Consider the following 17,729-nt stretch of genomic DNA (forward strand, 5'->3'; position numbering starts at 1 on the left):
TATATATATATGAATAAAATAAAAGTCTATTTAATTATATTTTAAAAAAGCAAAGTGTACTTGAGTGAAAAAGATATGATATATGAATTTGATTTTTTTCTTAGCACCTAAGATATCTGTGTGGGATTATGTATATGTGTACATCGAAAACAAAGTAAACGAAAATGCCTTGTCATGTGATCTGTCTTCTAGTGGATCTGAGGATTTGCTTTTCACTCTTCATGATTAATTTTTAGTCTGTATGGAGTAATGTTTCTGTACATTCAATCTTTTGCATCATTATTTCAAGTTGAATTCTTGTGTGGTTGATTCAATGGTGAAAGCTTTCTTTTCCCTAGTTGTTCCTGTAGACTAGTTTGTGTTTGTGAAAATCGATGTAGTTACCGAGGACAGTCATTAAGATTCGTGCTCATTCTTTGAAGAAAAATTTGTTTCCTAGTGTAATACCAGTCGCACATTACTTGACTGTAAACGATTCTGTAAATCTCGTGCCATATTTTGAGACATTAGATAGGTCCTCTGATTCCTAACTCAATGGGTAATTGGACAATGAATGCGCAATGTTTATATATTAATGATGCACAATGGTAGTTTTACCTCCTTACTCTTAGGTCACCAGAGGTTTTTGCAGAAAATCAAATGCAACTAAAAAAATCAAGTGCAAGTAGGGCCTGAGTGGCCCCTGTAACACGAAGGTTAGTGATTAATTGCTAAATAATATTAGTGATTAATTGCTAATCTCTGTGTTATGGGGCCCTGGCTGGTTGCAATCCTGCATGTGACTCAAGAGTTGAGGTTGATTGTAGCTTTTTATGCCACAGGCCATAGGGTCAGTTTTCAGTTCAAAACATTTCAACTCGAGACGTGGAAAAACTTTTACTAAGTAGTTAACTTTTCTATCCAATTCATTGCTTATAGTGCAGTCACATGTTGCCTATGATGGTCATACTGGGATTCAAAAACAGGTATTTTTATTATTTTTGTACCAGCTTCCTGTGAGTGGTTCGTATAGAAATCTGTAAAACTTCTGTTATTGACTCACCGTTCAGACACAGGAGGGGAAATGTGACTGCCGCAATATTAGCAACTTTACTGAAGTAATGCAAGCCAGAATTGTTACTGAAAACTGATGCAGTATTGTCATTTGTCAAAAAAAAGATGGGTGCAAGTAATAGCTTTAAATAAATAAACAAAAAATTGCCTGCCAGTGAAGAATTCTGAAATATCTGGGTTTACCTTCAAAGTACTAAAGCAAAATTCAAAAATTAATTAACAAATTTAAGGGTAAATTAATATGTGTAATTTTCTGATTTCAGTGTTTAAAGAGAAATTCCAGTAGTTGCAGTAAACTCTGATTTCATGAGAAAGTCTGTAAAACAAGGCTTAATTGTCAGTATATCATCAAGGATATAGATCTGGTACAGTTACATTAACTGAACTTTGTGAAATCTTGAAATCTACGCTGAAAAATGTTCACACCGAAGAACCCCAACACAGATAAGCGCACGTGGGACAATGTATAATTATTGCTTAGAGCGTCGGGCCTGACGCTCTACTCGAATCCTGTGCTTATTTGCTGACTTCTCAGCAATTACACAATTTCTTCTAGAATCCTTTAGCACATGCGTTTTATTTATACAAACAGACACTTTGGTGGTCATTTCATTGGATTCTGTACGAACTCATTTTGATATCGTTACCAAAACTAGCATTTACCTTTAAATGGAGACCAACCCAGGAAAGAAATATCCAGACATATATTTATATATTGGCATTTTCACGGTAACTGACGTTTACACACTTCTGTGTGTATGATTATCTCTTAAACAACAAATGATGGGAGTTTGGTCCATTTGAGGGCATTTTTATCATTTATAAGTTTTCTCTAAAAATAGCATCCCCCCCAATTTTCTGAGGTATGTGAGGCCTATTTTCAAACTTTGAAATTGTCTCCCAATTCCTTGTGTTTTAAGCACTTATGAGAATGATAAATATGTATTTTTTAAAGATATCTTTTGAATCTAAAATTCAAACATATTAAATGAGGTATCAAGCCCCCGTTTTGTAAAAGTTTCTTTGAAGGTAACATTGCCATCCAACTACCAGTGGTAAGTGATGCTCAACAGCCATCAAAATAAAAATCAAGGATTCAACAAAAATTACCATCAGATCACAATTTTGCTATAAAATAATTTTTTTTTCTGTTTTCTGAGTAACCTTAAATCATCAGATGTTTCTTATTTTGTTGGAAAATCAGATATATGTTAATCAGTTTTTTTTTTCTCAAAAGTAGTTTGTGTGAGAAAAATATAATGTATAATAGAATCATTTGCGTGTGTCACATATAGATACTTTTTAACAGTATGTTTGTATATTTTATTACTACATCATATGCCATTTTCTTCCATTTGTAACATTGTTTGACTTCTGTAAAAAAAATATATATGTATGCTACAACTCATTAGCTTTTGTGCCTTTTTGTTTCATTTTGAAAACATTCTTCAATTTATCATGCTGCAGAAAAATAAGGAAAAAAAAGAAGTTATCCTTCAAAGGCTGTGTTATCTACATTGTTTTCATGAAACTTGTCATAGAATAAGTGTTAAATGTCTACAAATTTATCATCCAATTGAATGATATGATCCCAGTAGCTTGTAACTAATTGTTGCCAGCAAGCATTTTGAAACAAAGTCCAGGGGAGCGTTTCATCAACATTTATGTCCAACAAGTTGTCAGATCCGAAAACTTTCCCCGATCCTGATTGGCTGAGAGGTACTGTTGCTATGGTAATTGTCGGATAAAACAGGACTTGTCGGATAAAATCCTTTCATGAAACGTTCCCCTGATAAACAAATCTATTGTGTGTAGAAAATTGTATGTTATTGATTGAAGATTAATATGGGTCTATTATAAATGTTTCATTGAATTGTTATGTATCATGGACCTAGGTCCATGGTATGTATAAAGTAGTTTGAAATAGGGGGAGGGGTTAAGAATATGTTTTCTCTATATTTACCTTTAGAATGATTCAGATATTTAATGAAGCAATTCATAGTTTGTATTTTAGTAAAGAGACAATATAATACTTCTCAGGGGAAGGAATGGATTCACCAATGGATAACATCAATTTTAAGAACCTGTGTACCAATCATATCTCTTAAAGTTAAATCTATCTCTCTTCAAATTTATTTGCACTTGTACTACAGTACTTCATGTCCTTATCATTTACCCATGTCACTTGAATTGCTGTTTTGTTATTTGTCGTGAAACGTAACTTTACGATCATGAAAGCTTGTTGAGATCTGTCATTTTGTAATTGTTGTAATGTACATTGTTATATCATCATTCTTTGGTTAATTCATTTTGTGCCTCATTTGGTTATGTATTTGTTTTCCATGCATTGATAAGCATTGATTTTGAAATTCTTACTTAATTTCACACTTGAACAGTTCCAGTAAAACCAGGTTTATGGCGGTAAAGAATTATTAGTTTTAGGAAACTTGGGGTTTCATCGTTTAAACCAAATACACCAACACTTTGTTAGTCTTAATATGGTTCAGTAGTAATAGTTGAATGTAATTTCTTTAAGATAATCTGTGACTGTGTTGCTTATTAAGATACTTTTTCTCAAATTTACACATCAGACCAACCTAAAGATGTTCCAATTCTGTCATCTACCTATTATCTGACATGACTTGAATTCACCTAATTATGAAAGTGTCCTATTTGTAATATGCACTGTATCTAAGTTCTTACTGAATGGTTAAACTGGCACCGCAGGATGGCTGTATGTACAATTTTTTTTCGGGGGGGGGGGGGGTGTTTGGAGTAAGACAATTTTTTTTAAAAGAAACTTTAAAGCAAGGGAGCATACTGACTGAGCTTGCATGGGGATGGCTTTGCATTTTTCTGAAGTGATATTGAATTTTTATACGCACTTTGATGAATTTTGTGAAAACTGTCAGTAAAAAATGCTAAGTTTTCAATTTTTTTAAGGGGACAACTGCCCCCCCCCCCATTGCATACCACCATGTCTAGAAGGTTAATGGCCACCTTTATTGTTATAATTTAGATTAATTAGAGTCTTTCGTCATGAAAAGTGTAAATATGGCTAGCTTGACCTGCTTAATCGACCCCATTGGCAGAGTCATTGGTTGCTGGCATTCTATTTAGAATCCATCTAGTTTAATCTGATACATTCTTAAATTTACTCATAAATATTTTCTTTTTGAGCTAATAAAAAGAGGTGCAACCCTCCAACTGACCTCATTCATCTTGCCATAAAAATCTCCGAAATCAGAATAGGCCTATAAAGTTGGTCAGTAAATAAAGATCAGTCCTAAATATGTTTATTGATTGAGCCAGTGGGCATTATGTCCACATCATTTACAGTCATTTTTGTTATGCTACACTGCAGTGAACAAGTGATTGCAATGAATCTTCATACATGTAAAGGGTTTTGTAAACGTAATAACGTCTTCATTCTAGTTTTTCCTGTAGAGATGTGATTTTGTTGATTTTATTGTACTAGATGATGTAGAAGGTCCGGTGGATAGTGCAATTATAGCAAAATAAAGGTTAAACATTAAAATATAGTTATAGAAATAAATTCTTTAAGAGTTATTATATATTGTTTCTTGGTTCAGTTTAACCATTATCATCAAATTGAAGTAATCGTAATGCAATAAAATATGTTTATGATTGATTGAATTAAACCTCAGCAAAACTTACATGTTGTCTCTATGTTCTTTTATTTCAGTGTTTGTTTTTAATTATTCAAAATTATGCATTCCAATTATAGATCTTTATGTGGTATTTCATATTAAATAAGCTTGATGTAGACACTTTCTATATTTCAATTTTGGGCTATATGATGTCGCCATTATGGCCGCTATTGAATCCAAAGATCGTCAATAAAACATAATACCACCATTACTAACTCCCACCCCACGCCCACACAACATCTGTGTCAAAATATATCTTGCCATACTTATATGTAATATAACATTCCCTGTCAAAACTTATTTCCCAGAAACAAGGGAGAATATTGAGTTTCCCTCTAAAATTGAGTTATTCATTAAAATGGAAAAGATGCGTAAATATTCAAAATCCTATCCCTTTTACTCCTTTTTATTCGTCTTAACCCCTACTTTTTATTCTTCTTAACACCTACTTTTTATTGTATTCATCTGATTCTTAATCTGTCCATCCTTTAACTATATTGAAGCTAGTGATAGCTTGACAAATAGAGTGATTTTATCACACAATCCAATCATTATGTTCAATCTCTTCCTTAAAAATCCACATTTGTCCAACAATGAATCGACCTCTGTTTTCCTCGATAGATTCGATCAAGTCTGGTTCCCCTTTTATTTATTTGTCACCTTAATCAAAGCATTTCACCTTGATAACGGAACCGATGTTGTCAGACCAAACATTTCTATTGATTGTTTCTTTCTTATAAATGTGACAATGATTGCGGTCAAAGGTTACTCGAGTTTAATTGTTGCGTAATGGCAAATGATTCTAGTTTCTTAGAGTGATATTTTCATCACGGATATAAGATTATTTGTCATATCACGGGGCCGTTTCATAAAGCTGTTCGTAAGTTCAGAGCAACTTTGAGAACGACTGGTGAACCTTTCTTACGCGCTAAACCATCGCCAATGAACAGTTTGGTGTATACCGTTTACCACAAGAAAAGGGTTCACCAGTCGTTCTTAAAGTCGCTCTTATAACTTACAAACAGCTTTATGAAACACCCACCTGACCTATCAAGTGTTCAATTGTTATTAGATCACGAATTAACAAATTCTAGTATTTCCATTTAAACATAGGCCTACTTTTGTATAAATATGCCTACCGGTGTGTTATACAAGAGGGTACTTGTACATATTGCCTTCGCTCCTTCTCTGTCTATACCTCTTCCTTAGGAGTTATCGTAAATATTATCATCTAGGCCTATATCCCAACAGATCAACACAAAATAATTATTTTGATCGATCAGTCAATAATGGATTTTTTTCTTCTAAGATAGCATTATAACGTAAGTTTTACCCCCACCTCTTTGTTGAATAACTAAATCTAAGATGTACTTTTAGCGTGTACTTTACATGCCTATGATTATGAAGGGTATATCCATTAAACAAACATAATTGACAAGATTATCTTCCGAGGAAAACGGGTTTCGACTCTCACATTTATTCATCTTTATTCCCTCAGTTTTCACCGGTGTCTAAATCAAACCTCTATCAATGTCATCATACAATCGAGAATCCATGATTTCGAGTAGCATTATATATATTTCTCACTTTTCTTAGTTTGTTCATGCTGTCAAGTTCAGTTGTCTTTCTCAGACGTCACATCCTGACCTTATGACCTTTCACCTCACTTAACCTTCACGATCCTGCGCGAATCAGGGCCCCGTGCCCTCGACCCTCAAATCAAGTCTTGTTGCCTAGCAACAGCAGCGGATCTAAATAATCGACGGCGATCCCCCGCCCTCCGTTCCCTCATCACCCCCGTGTCGCCTGGCTGTACCGCAGCAGTGCGCGCGAACAAAAACAGCCCCCACCACTAACAACTCCGAAATCTTTTCATCCAAACAGCTCTTTTCTTCTTTCTTTATCATCGTGTCTTTTCTACTCCTTTCAATGGTCATGATAAATCGATACAAAGTGCAGAGTTCTCGGGACCCCTATACACAATATTTGTTTGGAATAACTTTATTCGCCTGCGGAACCGTAAACCGGCCGATGAAAGAGGTTTTTAATTCCTCTGAGTGACTATAGACCCCGACAACTTGAGTACGATCAAAGGTGTTTGTGAATTCAAGGAGATGGCAGCTAGCAGACGGAATTGATTCATTCTTCTCGCAAGCATAGATTATTTCATCAAATCTCGAAATCTCATCACATCTTGGTACTGACTTTAATATGAGAGCAGAAATCTTTGAAATGCGGTCAAGTTTTAGGTGACGAAAATCGTTCAATGCGGCTCAACGACACTGAAATCGGTGAGTTACCCAGCATATTAACCCCGATATTAACCTCAAAAATTGAAACAGTCTTTCATTATTGTTTTCTTTCGCCTTATAAATTGCATAAATTTTAAAAGCAAAAAAGGAAGAAAAATAATGTAATAAATGACTCAAACTTTGTAAAGGATCGTGGTGATATAACAGGACCAGCAATTTATGAAATGTCATTGAGAAAGTTAAATCAGTTATCAAAATAATACTAAAGAGAAAACAGAAGAGTGATAATTTGTTAATAGAAGAAAATGCAAAATATGACAACTGATGGTATTTAATGACAATATATTTTCTTCAATCAAGAAGGAAAGGGGTTTTGCATTAGTGACCTCCTTCAAGCAGTCGCCTAAAAAAAATTGTCAAATACCTATACAAAACCCCGAAAATTTATGATAAACATTTTAAGGTGCACATAATTAAAAACAATTATTGGAAGATTGTTTCATAATCATTGAAATTCAGTTCGGTTTATTCTGGTCACCATATATACAGCCCCATTAGCATCACAATTAAGTTGGGATATTTTTTTTAATCATACAATTTTCACATCGACCTTGTAATTGGAATTCTAATATCACGAATTCCAATTCATAATATCATAAAATGGAACATGTCATAATCAATTTACAATATAGACTTATCGATAATCACATACATGTATGTGATTATCAACAGTAAATCTTCTCTCATAAATCTCTCAACTTTCAGGTTTCTTTACAGAGTTTTTTTTGTGATACAACCATCAAGAAATGGTGAATAATTTGATTTTAGGTTGTACTTTTTTTCAATTAGACATATGTATGTATCAAAATGTAAGAGAAAAGAATGTATATCATATATTTTGACAACAAATTAAATAGATTTAGAATTGATTTATGACATTGTTTAACTTCATTTTTGTTAAGAATTTTCAAATGTAATCACGATATTTGTGCGTTCAAATCAAACTTTGTAATTATGGATTTTTAATTTATGATCATGAATGTTATATTTTACTATGTTCAATTTTGTTTTATGAGAGAATAGAATAAAAGATTACTAAAAAAATGTACGTCTCAAAATGGACGACAGAAAAATGGAAATGAATTTGTAAAGGGCTTGCAATTCGGAAGTGAAAATATCGAGACCTGAATCCCGCTTGTCGGTGAATCCATTTATTGACTTGGATGTCACGTCACCCCAGTACGGTGATAATTATGTTTGATTTTAAGATTTTTCTATATCAAACTAGAAATTTGTTATTGAATGATTTCTTCCGTGTTCTTGAATGATACTTTGCTTTGGGTGTGTGTGTGTGTGGGAGGGGGGGTACAAAACTATATCGCTAGACACCCGTCAGACCACAAGGCTGGCCCCTTTGTTTTACTTTTTAGGAGACAATGTCAACGCCAAGCAACACAAATTGAGATGAAATATAACACCAACCACAATAATGATAATGATGAACAAATTACACAAGTTTTTGAAACCACCCCTAGATTCATATATTATTTTTTCCTTTGCAAAATGATATGAACGTATTTCACCCCTCAAAGAAAGGCAGTGTGAGTTAGCTCGATTAACCATACCGTTTATCAAGAAATATCAGATCGCTATTACAGTCCAGCCCAATATGCATAATATAATGTTCATTTATATAGTGCTCTTACAATATATCATCGTTTCACAGCGCTTTACACAATGATGGAATAGAAAATTATAACTAATACATGTAAAGATTATTGATTAAACTTCCTAAACAAAAGTGAATATATTCCAGTATACTAACGTACTTTTCCACATCCTTAATGAGCTACGCGCATATCGCATCTTACCCATTCAAAATGTAATAATTATTTTGTTATAAATTGTTTTACCTTACCGTAAAACTTTTCAATATTGTTTTACCTTGTTATTTTGCTTTTTCTCACATGTTTTCGCTGCTTTGTATTTTTGTTTTGAACAGAATATTGGCAGATGCCGATGATGTTCCAACAAATTCAACTCAGTTCATCATAATCATAATTTTTTTAATGCCATGTACGGGAAGAGGGGGTGCTTTGTTTTGTTGGCACATTGTGCTCAACGATATACTTGAGTGCCCCCTTATGATCAAGTCTACTCTTAACATTGGTTAAGTCTTTTTCAATTTAACAATTCTATTTTGAGACCAAGTTCGTATATCTTTTTAAAGCTTAATTCTGTTTTCGGATAGCCTACTTTCCAAGTACAGGTATTGGGGTACTTTGTCTTGAAATAAATGAAAGGGTTACGTAGCAAACTGGAATTCAAACTCACAAAGATTCAAAAGCCCTAATTATTTCTATAACACCACGGTATACTTGAGTGCCCCTTGATGGTAAAGTCTTAACTTGGGTAAAGACTTTTTCAATCAAAAGAAAAATCTATTTTGGGACCAAGTTCGTATTGCTTTTTAAAGCTTAATCTGGTTTCCGAGCCTAATCCAAAGTATATACAGGTACATTGTCTTGAAATAAATCAATAGGTTATCAAATTGGCATTCAAACTGATTCAAAAGCCCTAATTATTTCTATAACAACGCGATATTCTGAATGCCCCCTTGATGATTTGTGATGTGTGTTTTTAAAAAAAAAATCTATCTTGGGACCAAGTTCGTATTGCTTTTTAAAGCTTAATCTGGTTTTCGGAGCCTAATCCAAAGTACAGGTACTTTGTCTTGAAATGAATCAATAAGTTAAAAAGTGGCATTCAAACTGATTAAAAACCCTAATTATTTCTATAACACCACGATAATCTGAATGCCCCCTTATGGTCAAGTCTGTTGCATGTGTCTTTTTCAGTAAAGAAAAAAAATCTATTTTGGGACCAAGTTCGTACTGATTTTCAAAGCTTATCCCTGTTTTCCGAGCCTAATCCAATGTCTTCAAATGAACCAATAGCTTGAAAAAAGTGGCATTCAAACTGATTCAAAAGCCTTAATTATTTCTTTATCACCACGATGTACTGAGTGCCCCCTTATGGCCAAGTCTTAACTTGGGTTAAATCTTTTTCAATTAAAAATTCTATTTTGGGACCAAGTTCGTAAGCTTATTTTTGTTTACCGGGCTTAATTCCAAGTACAGGTACTTTGGCTTGAAAAAGAATCTTGGGTTGGCAAACTGGTATTCAAACTGACTCAATAGCCCTAATTATTTCTTATTCACCTTAAAAGATTACATGATTAAGATCAAGAGGTGTTTCTTTACAAGGTATTATCTTAGGCAAGAAAGTGATGCTCAAATTAGAAACCCTGAGGAGGCTTTAATCAAAGGATAAGTGATTATTCAAGTTCAAAATAATATGAGGAGATGAGGTCGGCGTACCGCATAAATATCACCATTTTAAAATAATTTCTATTCAATTTTTAAAATACCATTACAATATACAACAGTCGACCTTACCAACACCACTACAACTCCAAGTTGACTAAAACTACGAAGACAAAGAAAAAAACCAACAGCAATGTTTTTTATGAGAAAAAAATAATAATTCGGCACACAGAATGCAATCTAAGGCGAAATGTAATATTTCATGAGTTCATTTTCAGTTTGTTTCGACATTTCTCAATGTGATCGATTGATAACGTTTTGCTAGGCCGAATATTATGTAATATCAGAAACGATCAGGATGGTCAAAGTGCATTGTTTCTTCATTTAATCGATTTGTAACTTTCCTCGTGTGTATGTTTTTCTCGAGGGGCTTTCACTGTCTCATCAAGCAGTCACGGTGTTGCCATCCTCGATACTTAGCAGCCATTTTGAATTCCTTTCTCTATTTTCAATAGATCGACCTCACCGAAGAATGACCCATTTTATTCCAGTATTGGTTAGACTTTATTGCTTAAAATCGATATACATCGTCATAAAAAAACCCTCCTGAAAGCTTTTCGTTTAATAAAGAGTGGTGGTTCTTAATTGGTTGGGTTTAATGGGTCACAATTGGCTCCAATTCGCTGTTTGCAAATTATTTCATCTCAATCACAACATGATGTTCGCTACAATCCAGACAGGTGACGCCTACTCGGCAATATCGTACTTCTTTTTAAAAATACCCCTTTTTCATACCTGATAAGTACATTTTTTTAATGGTTAGTGGCATTTTTTGTCTTTAAAATGGCTTTCGAATTTTCTGATAAACGTTCCTGCTTTTACCTAACATCATTTTAAGTTGGCCAAAATTGATCAAAATTAAGAAAGCCACCTGAAATAGGTTTATATTTTTTCCTAGTAGTATTTCTATATTGTGAAAAGAAATGTTAATCAGTGCCCTATTCCATCTTTGATATTGCTAATTATGATATTTTATTAGTGAGACATCACGGGGGTAGGGGCAGTGTAGAAAAGTGCCCTCATTTCCCAAGCACCATGAAACTAATCTTTATTGAATCGAATGCGCTAGTTATTACGCATTTTTAATGATACAAACAGGATTATGATAAAATCAAAATTCATAATACATGAATGATTAAAGTATAAGTGTCAGTGAAAAAAAAGAAAAAAGAAATTAAAACAAAACAAAGGATTGCTAAACTTTGGTAGGAAGGAAACGAGTAAGCGTTTCGTTATGTTGATACTAGATACTTTTTTCGATTTGCTTTATTTCATTTTCAACAGAACAAAATACAGATATGTAAAAAAGCGAGCTCAAACTAATCAATTCTTGCCCATGGGGTGATCCTTTTTTTGTACAATTTTCTTTCTTGTCGGTGTGTTAAAGAGAACATTAATTGAAGACGGCGAGAGGGGTCAGACATGTTATTGGAAAACAGAAACCTTAGCAATGTTCGACCGATGTTAGGGGAAGCTCTAAACAGGACTGAAGTGTCAACCCTTTATGTTCATTTTAACTATTAGCTGTTTGGCGGAACGATTTCATATACACAAGACTTTATAAAGAAATCAGTATGTTATTAAAGTATTGATAATTGACTCGCCAGTCGATGTCCTTTGAGGAAGATTTGGCAGATCTTTGGGGAAATTGGGGTTTCTTTTCACGCTTTGATTATTTCTGACACCTTTTCCCCCAATTATCATTGTTGAGTTATACATGTTATATCAGAACCTCAATATTGTCTATGGGAGGGGCGAGGGCTCCCTTTTTCAGATACCAACAAATATGTGATCAGGTTTTTAATATCTTACCCTTCGGGATCTACATTACAGGCAATAACAGTTTTTTTCTACTTGATTTCCAAACATCACTTTTATATTGATGGTGAATCGCGAAACATGATTTACAAGGTAGCGTTGCTCCACCTGCAAAAATATTAATATTCAAGAATATTGAATGTTCAGCGAACCATGACAGTGCAATAAAGCCGGTAAAGTTATTTTTAATGAAATTTATCTTTCCTAGAAAATCGAACACGAGAAGGAGAGATGGAATAAACCAATCGTTCCTCCTTTGTCAATTTCAATGGTAGTGGTTTCTATAATTATGGGAATATTTTTGATGGATGTTTCATGGAGAGCACTATATTTTTGTGGTCGACTTCACAGATTGCTTCATCATGGCGTCCTGTCAAATGACACCCTTTTGTCTCTATCATGCCTATGGTCATACTTATCCTCAGTTTCGAAGAATGGTTTGTTAGACTTTCATTTGTTGAAGCTTGTGAAATACTTTCTGAAGAACCCTTACGTCATACTTCCATGAAGGTAGAAATAAAGCAGTGATTCAAAGTGTGTGAACATAAATCATCTCTTCAGAAAGGAGTGTCCTTTAAAATTATTCAATAATTAATTTGTTCTTTGTTATGGTCTTGATCTCATCACTGCTTGGGGCAATTTAGCGTAAATATTGAAAAACATAAAACATGTTGGGTTAAGATGTATTGTGGCAAAATGTATTTTTTGTTCAAATTAACATGGTATAAGAAATTTGATACAATGACAGGATCTATTTGGGGAAATATTACTAAAAATAGTTCAATAATTATACTTATTATCATTAGTATAGAGACGTTTTAAAAATACTGTTCACACTCTTTTCAAATCCAAGTTTTTTCTTATTGTCGTCCTCGTCCGCTTTGTTCCTTCTCTTTCTCTACTACTACTACTACTACTACTACTACTACTACTACTACTACTACTACTACTACTACTACTACTACTACTACTACTACTACTACTACTACTACTACTACTACTACTACTACTACTACTACTACTATACTACTACTACTACTACTTCTTCTTCTTCTTCTTGTTTCTTCCTTTTCTTCTTCTTCTTCTCTTCTTCTTCTTATTTCTTCTTTCTTCTTCTTCTTCCGCTTTTTCTTCTCATTCCACTTTTCCCTTCTACTCCATATAATAGGTGAATATGACGATTGGATATGAAACATCTATAAAACACTGTATTGCGTTCAAATTTAGTCTGAAGTAAACATACTGAAAACAAATCGAGAATTGATATCGACACCATTTCGTAGACATGGCAACAGGAAGCCTGTGATTTTTCGAGAGACACGTAACCCGATGAACTTTGTCACCTTTGTAGTCTCATGTATACGATCCCTGAATTATATTTTTATGTTGCAATATACACTTCTCAGTGACAGACAGACTGACATGCTGATATATGAAGGTCCCTGAAACTTTGACACATGAAATATCAAGGAAAGACCGAGTATTTTTTGCTCTTTTACCGGATTTTATTCCTCAGGGAAAGTTGAATTTGACCAGAATCCATCCTGATTCATATTTTGAAAAACTCTGTCCGCATTTTATACTGCTATTATAAGGCTCATATTCTTAAACTCAAGTCTAGTAACTTTGATCATGGTTCAAACTTTTCAAACTATTTTCAAAACTAATATTATTGGCACGATTGGCACCAAAGCTTTGGTAAAATGTGAATGAAGTCAAATTGATGGAAATACGATTACAACCTTCTAATCTTACTAAATTAGCGTCTTTACCAATGTTTTTTTTTTCTATTGACTGATTTTTAAAGAAAATTCTTCTTTTTTTGACATCCGTCAGATTCAGCCCAGTTCTAAATTGTTAATAATCATTGTATGAAATAGTCATGAATATCAGATTTCTTAATATTTATATTTTTAATATCAGGTTCTTAAAAGTGTATCCATCACATAATGGCCAAAGTGTGTGTTTGATATTCACTGGATGTGTTAAAAGGGTAACTCTTTATTAGGTTATGTATGCTAAAACTGTGCTTTGAAATACAATTATGAATCATCCATAATTGTATTTAAAAATGGATGGGCTGTGCGGGAGGCAGTTTTTGCGCGGCGGGGGTTGCCGGTGGGCTGTCATCCATATCAAATGCCATTAAACAGAATTATTTTAATTGTGTTTCAGCTCCATCGATTTGTTTTATTGTTATATTCAACAAAAAGGTACAACGAAACAGAATCAAGGCGAGAACAGTTTCTCCTCAAATTCTCCGTGTCTGTATTTTTTTATTCGGTAAAATTTGATTGACTGTTTCTCTGTGAAAGGATATTCGGAAAACAAATAAACGAAACACGAAAAGTGCGATTGTGTATTAAGGTGAATGAATTGGTTCAATGCGTGGCTCCGGTTCGGATTCTCGTATAGCGCCCTCTAAAGAAATGTCGAGACAGTTACGCGTCTGCCAACCGGCGAGGGTGACGAAATATGAACAACCACGTCATGCTCTCTTTCATTGCAGATATTGATGTCCTTAACATCATTCATTATGACTTGGATGCAAATAATTTCTTTGAAAGATATTGACACTTTAATGTGAATCTTGACACTGTAAGGATTTAGAATACACATTTTTTATCGTCATTATTTATGTTTGTCTTTACAGAGTTTTTATGGTGATGTCCAACGGCTGACGAGATACTAGGATCGATTCTTAATGCACATGGTCAAGAGAAAAACAGGAACAACATGAATGACGATAGGGCCAAACCTGTCAGCGCTCCTTCACGGGTATCAAGTCGAGATGATGTGTGGAAAGACATCCGTGACTGGGCAAAACCTAGCAGACGAACTGACGATGACGATGATGAAGAGGGTGGCGATCAGGGACGTATTATCGGCTCCCAGATCAAAGACAACATCACAGAGCAAAGACTCCTCGAAAGCAGATTGCTTGATTTATCCAAGGAGAGGTATAAGTTTATAGTTCATGTCGCATGGCAGAGGAAAGCGTTCATGGACAAGCAGAGATGCAAGACTAGTGTTATGAAAGACTTGCTCCGAAACGTAGAGACTGTGGATCCGAATTCGCCGGCTGTACAGAAGGGAAAGAATCAGCGGAGTCGGTTAAACGAGAAACTCGAAACTTACCGCGATCTGGTTCGTAAGACATACAGTGAACAACGCAAGAAAGAACTGCAGACGTGCGCGCCAGATCCGGAAGAAATCAAGCCAATTATACCGGGAACCTATGACGATCCATTGTACAAAACTGAACCGTCGTTCAGCGCGAGGAGCAAGAAGCGAAGTGGGTTTGAAGGAGGCAGGCGGCGAGCACCACAAAATCCGACGATGTTCCCCGCGATTCAACCGCCGGAAAAGACCCGGCAGCCCAGTGTACCTCCGAACAATACGCGACGCGGTACAAGCCGCAGTAATGGGACAAATCGCTTACCAGACGCGGTCGGAATGAGAGCGGGACTGACAACCGCTCCAGGGCGGAATAGCCGAGACAACCGTGACAACGGCATGTTAAATCTATCATCAGAACACATACCTCGTTATTTGAAATACCGCTCGGTTTACGACGGGAGGTTTAAAGGACTTGAACGGTCACTGTCAGCGAGTTATGACGGAAAGGGTGGTCCGAGTATCGAAAACATTCTAAGTGGGCTACCACGTAGTATGTCTGTGGCTTTATAGTAAAAACAACAAAAAACATTATGAAATAACATAGATTTGCTGCTTTTTTTATTGATTCGAGTCTCTCAGTCACAATATGATGTAACACATGACAATCCGAGGTAAACTCGGCAAAGAATACTGTCTTGAAACGGATGAAGAAGTGACATCGCAGGATCAAGCAATGTTGTCTTGTTGACAAGTTTTGTATGACATGAGTATTGTATAAGCGGAGTTTACTTGTTATCCGATATATATTGGTCTGAATGATCATAAGACTGAAATCTGAAATAAATATATATTTTCCCTACTTTATTCTAAAAACATTTGAATAATTATTTTTCACTCATTGATCTATATGGAGTGTGAATAAATGTCTTAACCTGGTTTCCATCGCTTACCTATCTATCATCATGTTTGCTACGTCAGGGAAAGTTTTGACGACCAAACGCTGTCAATGTGTATTATCCTACATGTCTTTATCTAATATTATTCGAACATTATCATTGCATTTCTAAAAAGCCCTTCTTATTAAGTAATTGTTGATTCTATTATGTAAAAGATAACTATATATTTTTTTTACTTACGTACATTCTTGGGTATACTTAAAGTGCATAGATAGTGAAAATTTGGCTTTTAGTCCCTCTTTGAATTATCATCTGATAATCTGGGGGTTTTGTGGGTCAAAACAAGAAAAGGGATGTCAGAGAAAAGAGAATGGCTGGAGTTTTCGCTGGTATCTCAGGGATTATAATGATCCGCGAAATTTGTATTTATGGAGGACATCCACTCCTTGCACAGAAAGACAAAATATTCATTCCCAATAGTGATTTTAATTATCCGTTTTAAGTGTGAGTATATGTTTTGGGATTGTGTTGGGATATATAATATATGTTTTTTTAATGTAGGTGTGCCACCCTCCACAAATCATAATCATTAAATTTGTGCATCAGCACCGTAAATCATAGTTACATACCTTAAATAAACATTATGATTAGAACCATGTTTCATAAAACTGTTCGTATGATTATGCATGACCCTAGGAACAATTATTGTATGATGAGAAGCCGAATCGGATTGTGTATTTTTAAAAGAAGATAAAATATCATCATTAAAATATATGCTCTTAAAATGAAACTTTTTTCATGCAGGGTATAATTTCCGACATGGTGTCATCGAAAAAAGTCCCCAAATCATTCCACTTGGAAAGACATACGCAGCTATGGAATGCTCTTTATGAAAAACATAAATTATGAACTCATCATTTTTGTATTGCAAATCTTAATTTGTTTTAATATTAATTAACATATACATGCTTAGGTTTTTGAGGAGGATTATCATTCCATTTGAAACTGCATCGGATTGTTATGCTTGTCATTTTACACGGACATGATGGAGATGCTTGGCTGTGAAACGTGGAATTAGGTCAATATTGAAAAGTTGCTAAATAACCTGACATTGACAAATCATTCGATGTTTCACTTTGAGAATAAACGACTGTATTAACGGTCTCTTCACCGACTATTTAATCTTTACAAAAATGGACCTTACCACATGTTATCACGAGAAAGATAATTTTGAATATAATTAAATAACCCTAACCAAGCAAGGCATGTATTAAGCTCAAATAATATAAACTGATTGATTACACCCTTTCTGAATGAGTATAATAGATACAAACAACTTAGAAATATAAATGTACATTCTCTAAAACAGTGCAAACTGATTGCTCTAAATAATTAACATACTCACGTGCATCATAAATGATACATACAATAAAAATCGGGTATTTGAGAAATTCACTGCCGATCTTGCCTCGGACATCGTAAGGATTTAAATCGTTTAAAACCATTTCAGGCTATTATAGTCATGTCACTTTG

The 17,729-nt window shown here is 34.5% G+C and overlaps 1 protein-coding gene across 1 annotated transcript; it reads left to right on the forward strand.

Annotated features, from left to right (window-relative positions):
- Positions 1–6,641: 6,641 nt before the first annotated feature.
- LOC121422471 lies at positions 6,642–15,876 on the forward strand. Its single transcript, XM_041617540.1, has 2 exons — positions 6,642–7,015; positions 14,834–15,876. Exon 2 carries the CDS (start codon positions 14,917–14,919, stop codon positions 15,868–15,870), a length of 954 nt encoding a protein of 317 aa, XP_041473474.1. The 5' UTR covers positions 6,642–7,015; positions 14,834–14,916; the 3' UTR covers positions 15,871–15,876.
- The last annotated feature ends 1,853 nt before the right edge of the window (positions 15,877–17,729 follow it).

This window comes from Lytechinus variegatus, chromosome 10, assembly GCF_018143015.1.
Source record: "Lytechinus variegatus isolate NC3 chromosome 10, Lvar_3.0, whole genome shotgun sequence".
Lineage (NCBI taxonomy): Eukaryota > Metazoa > Echinodermata > Echinoidea > Temnopleuroida > Toxopneustidae > Lytechinus > Lytechinus variegatus.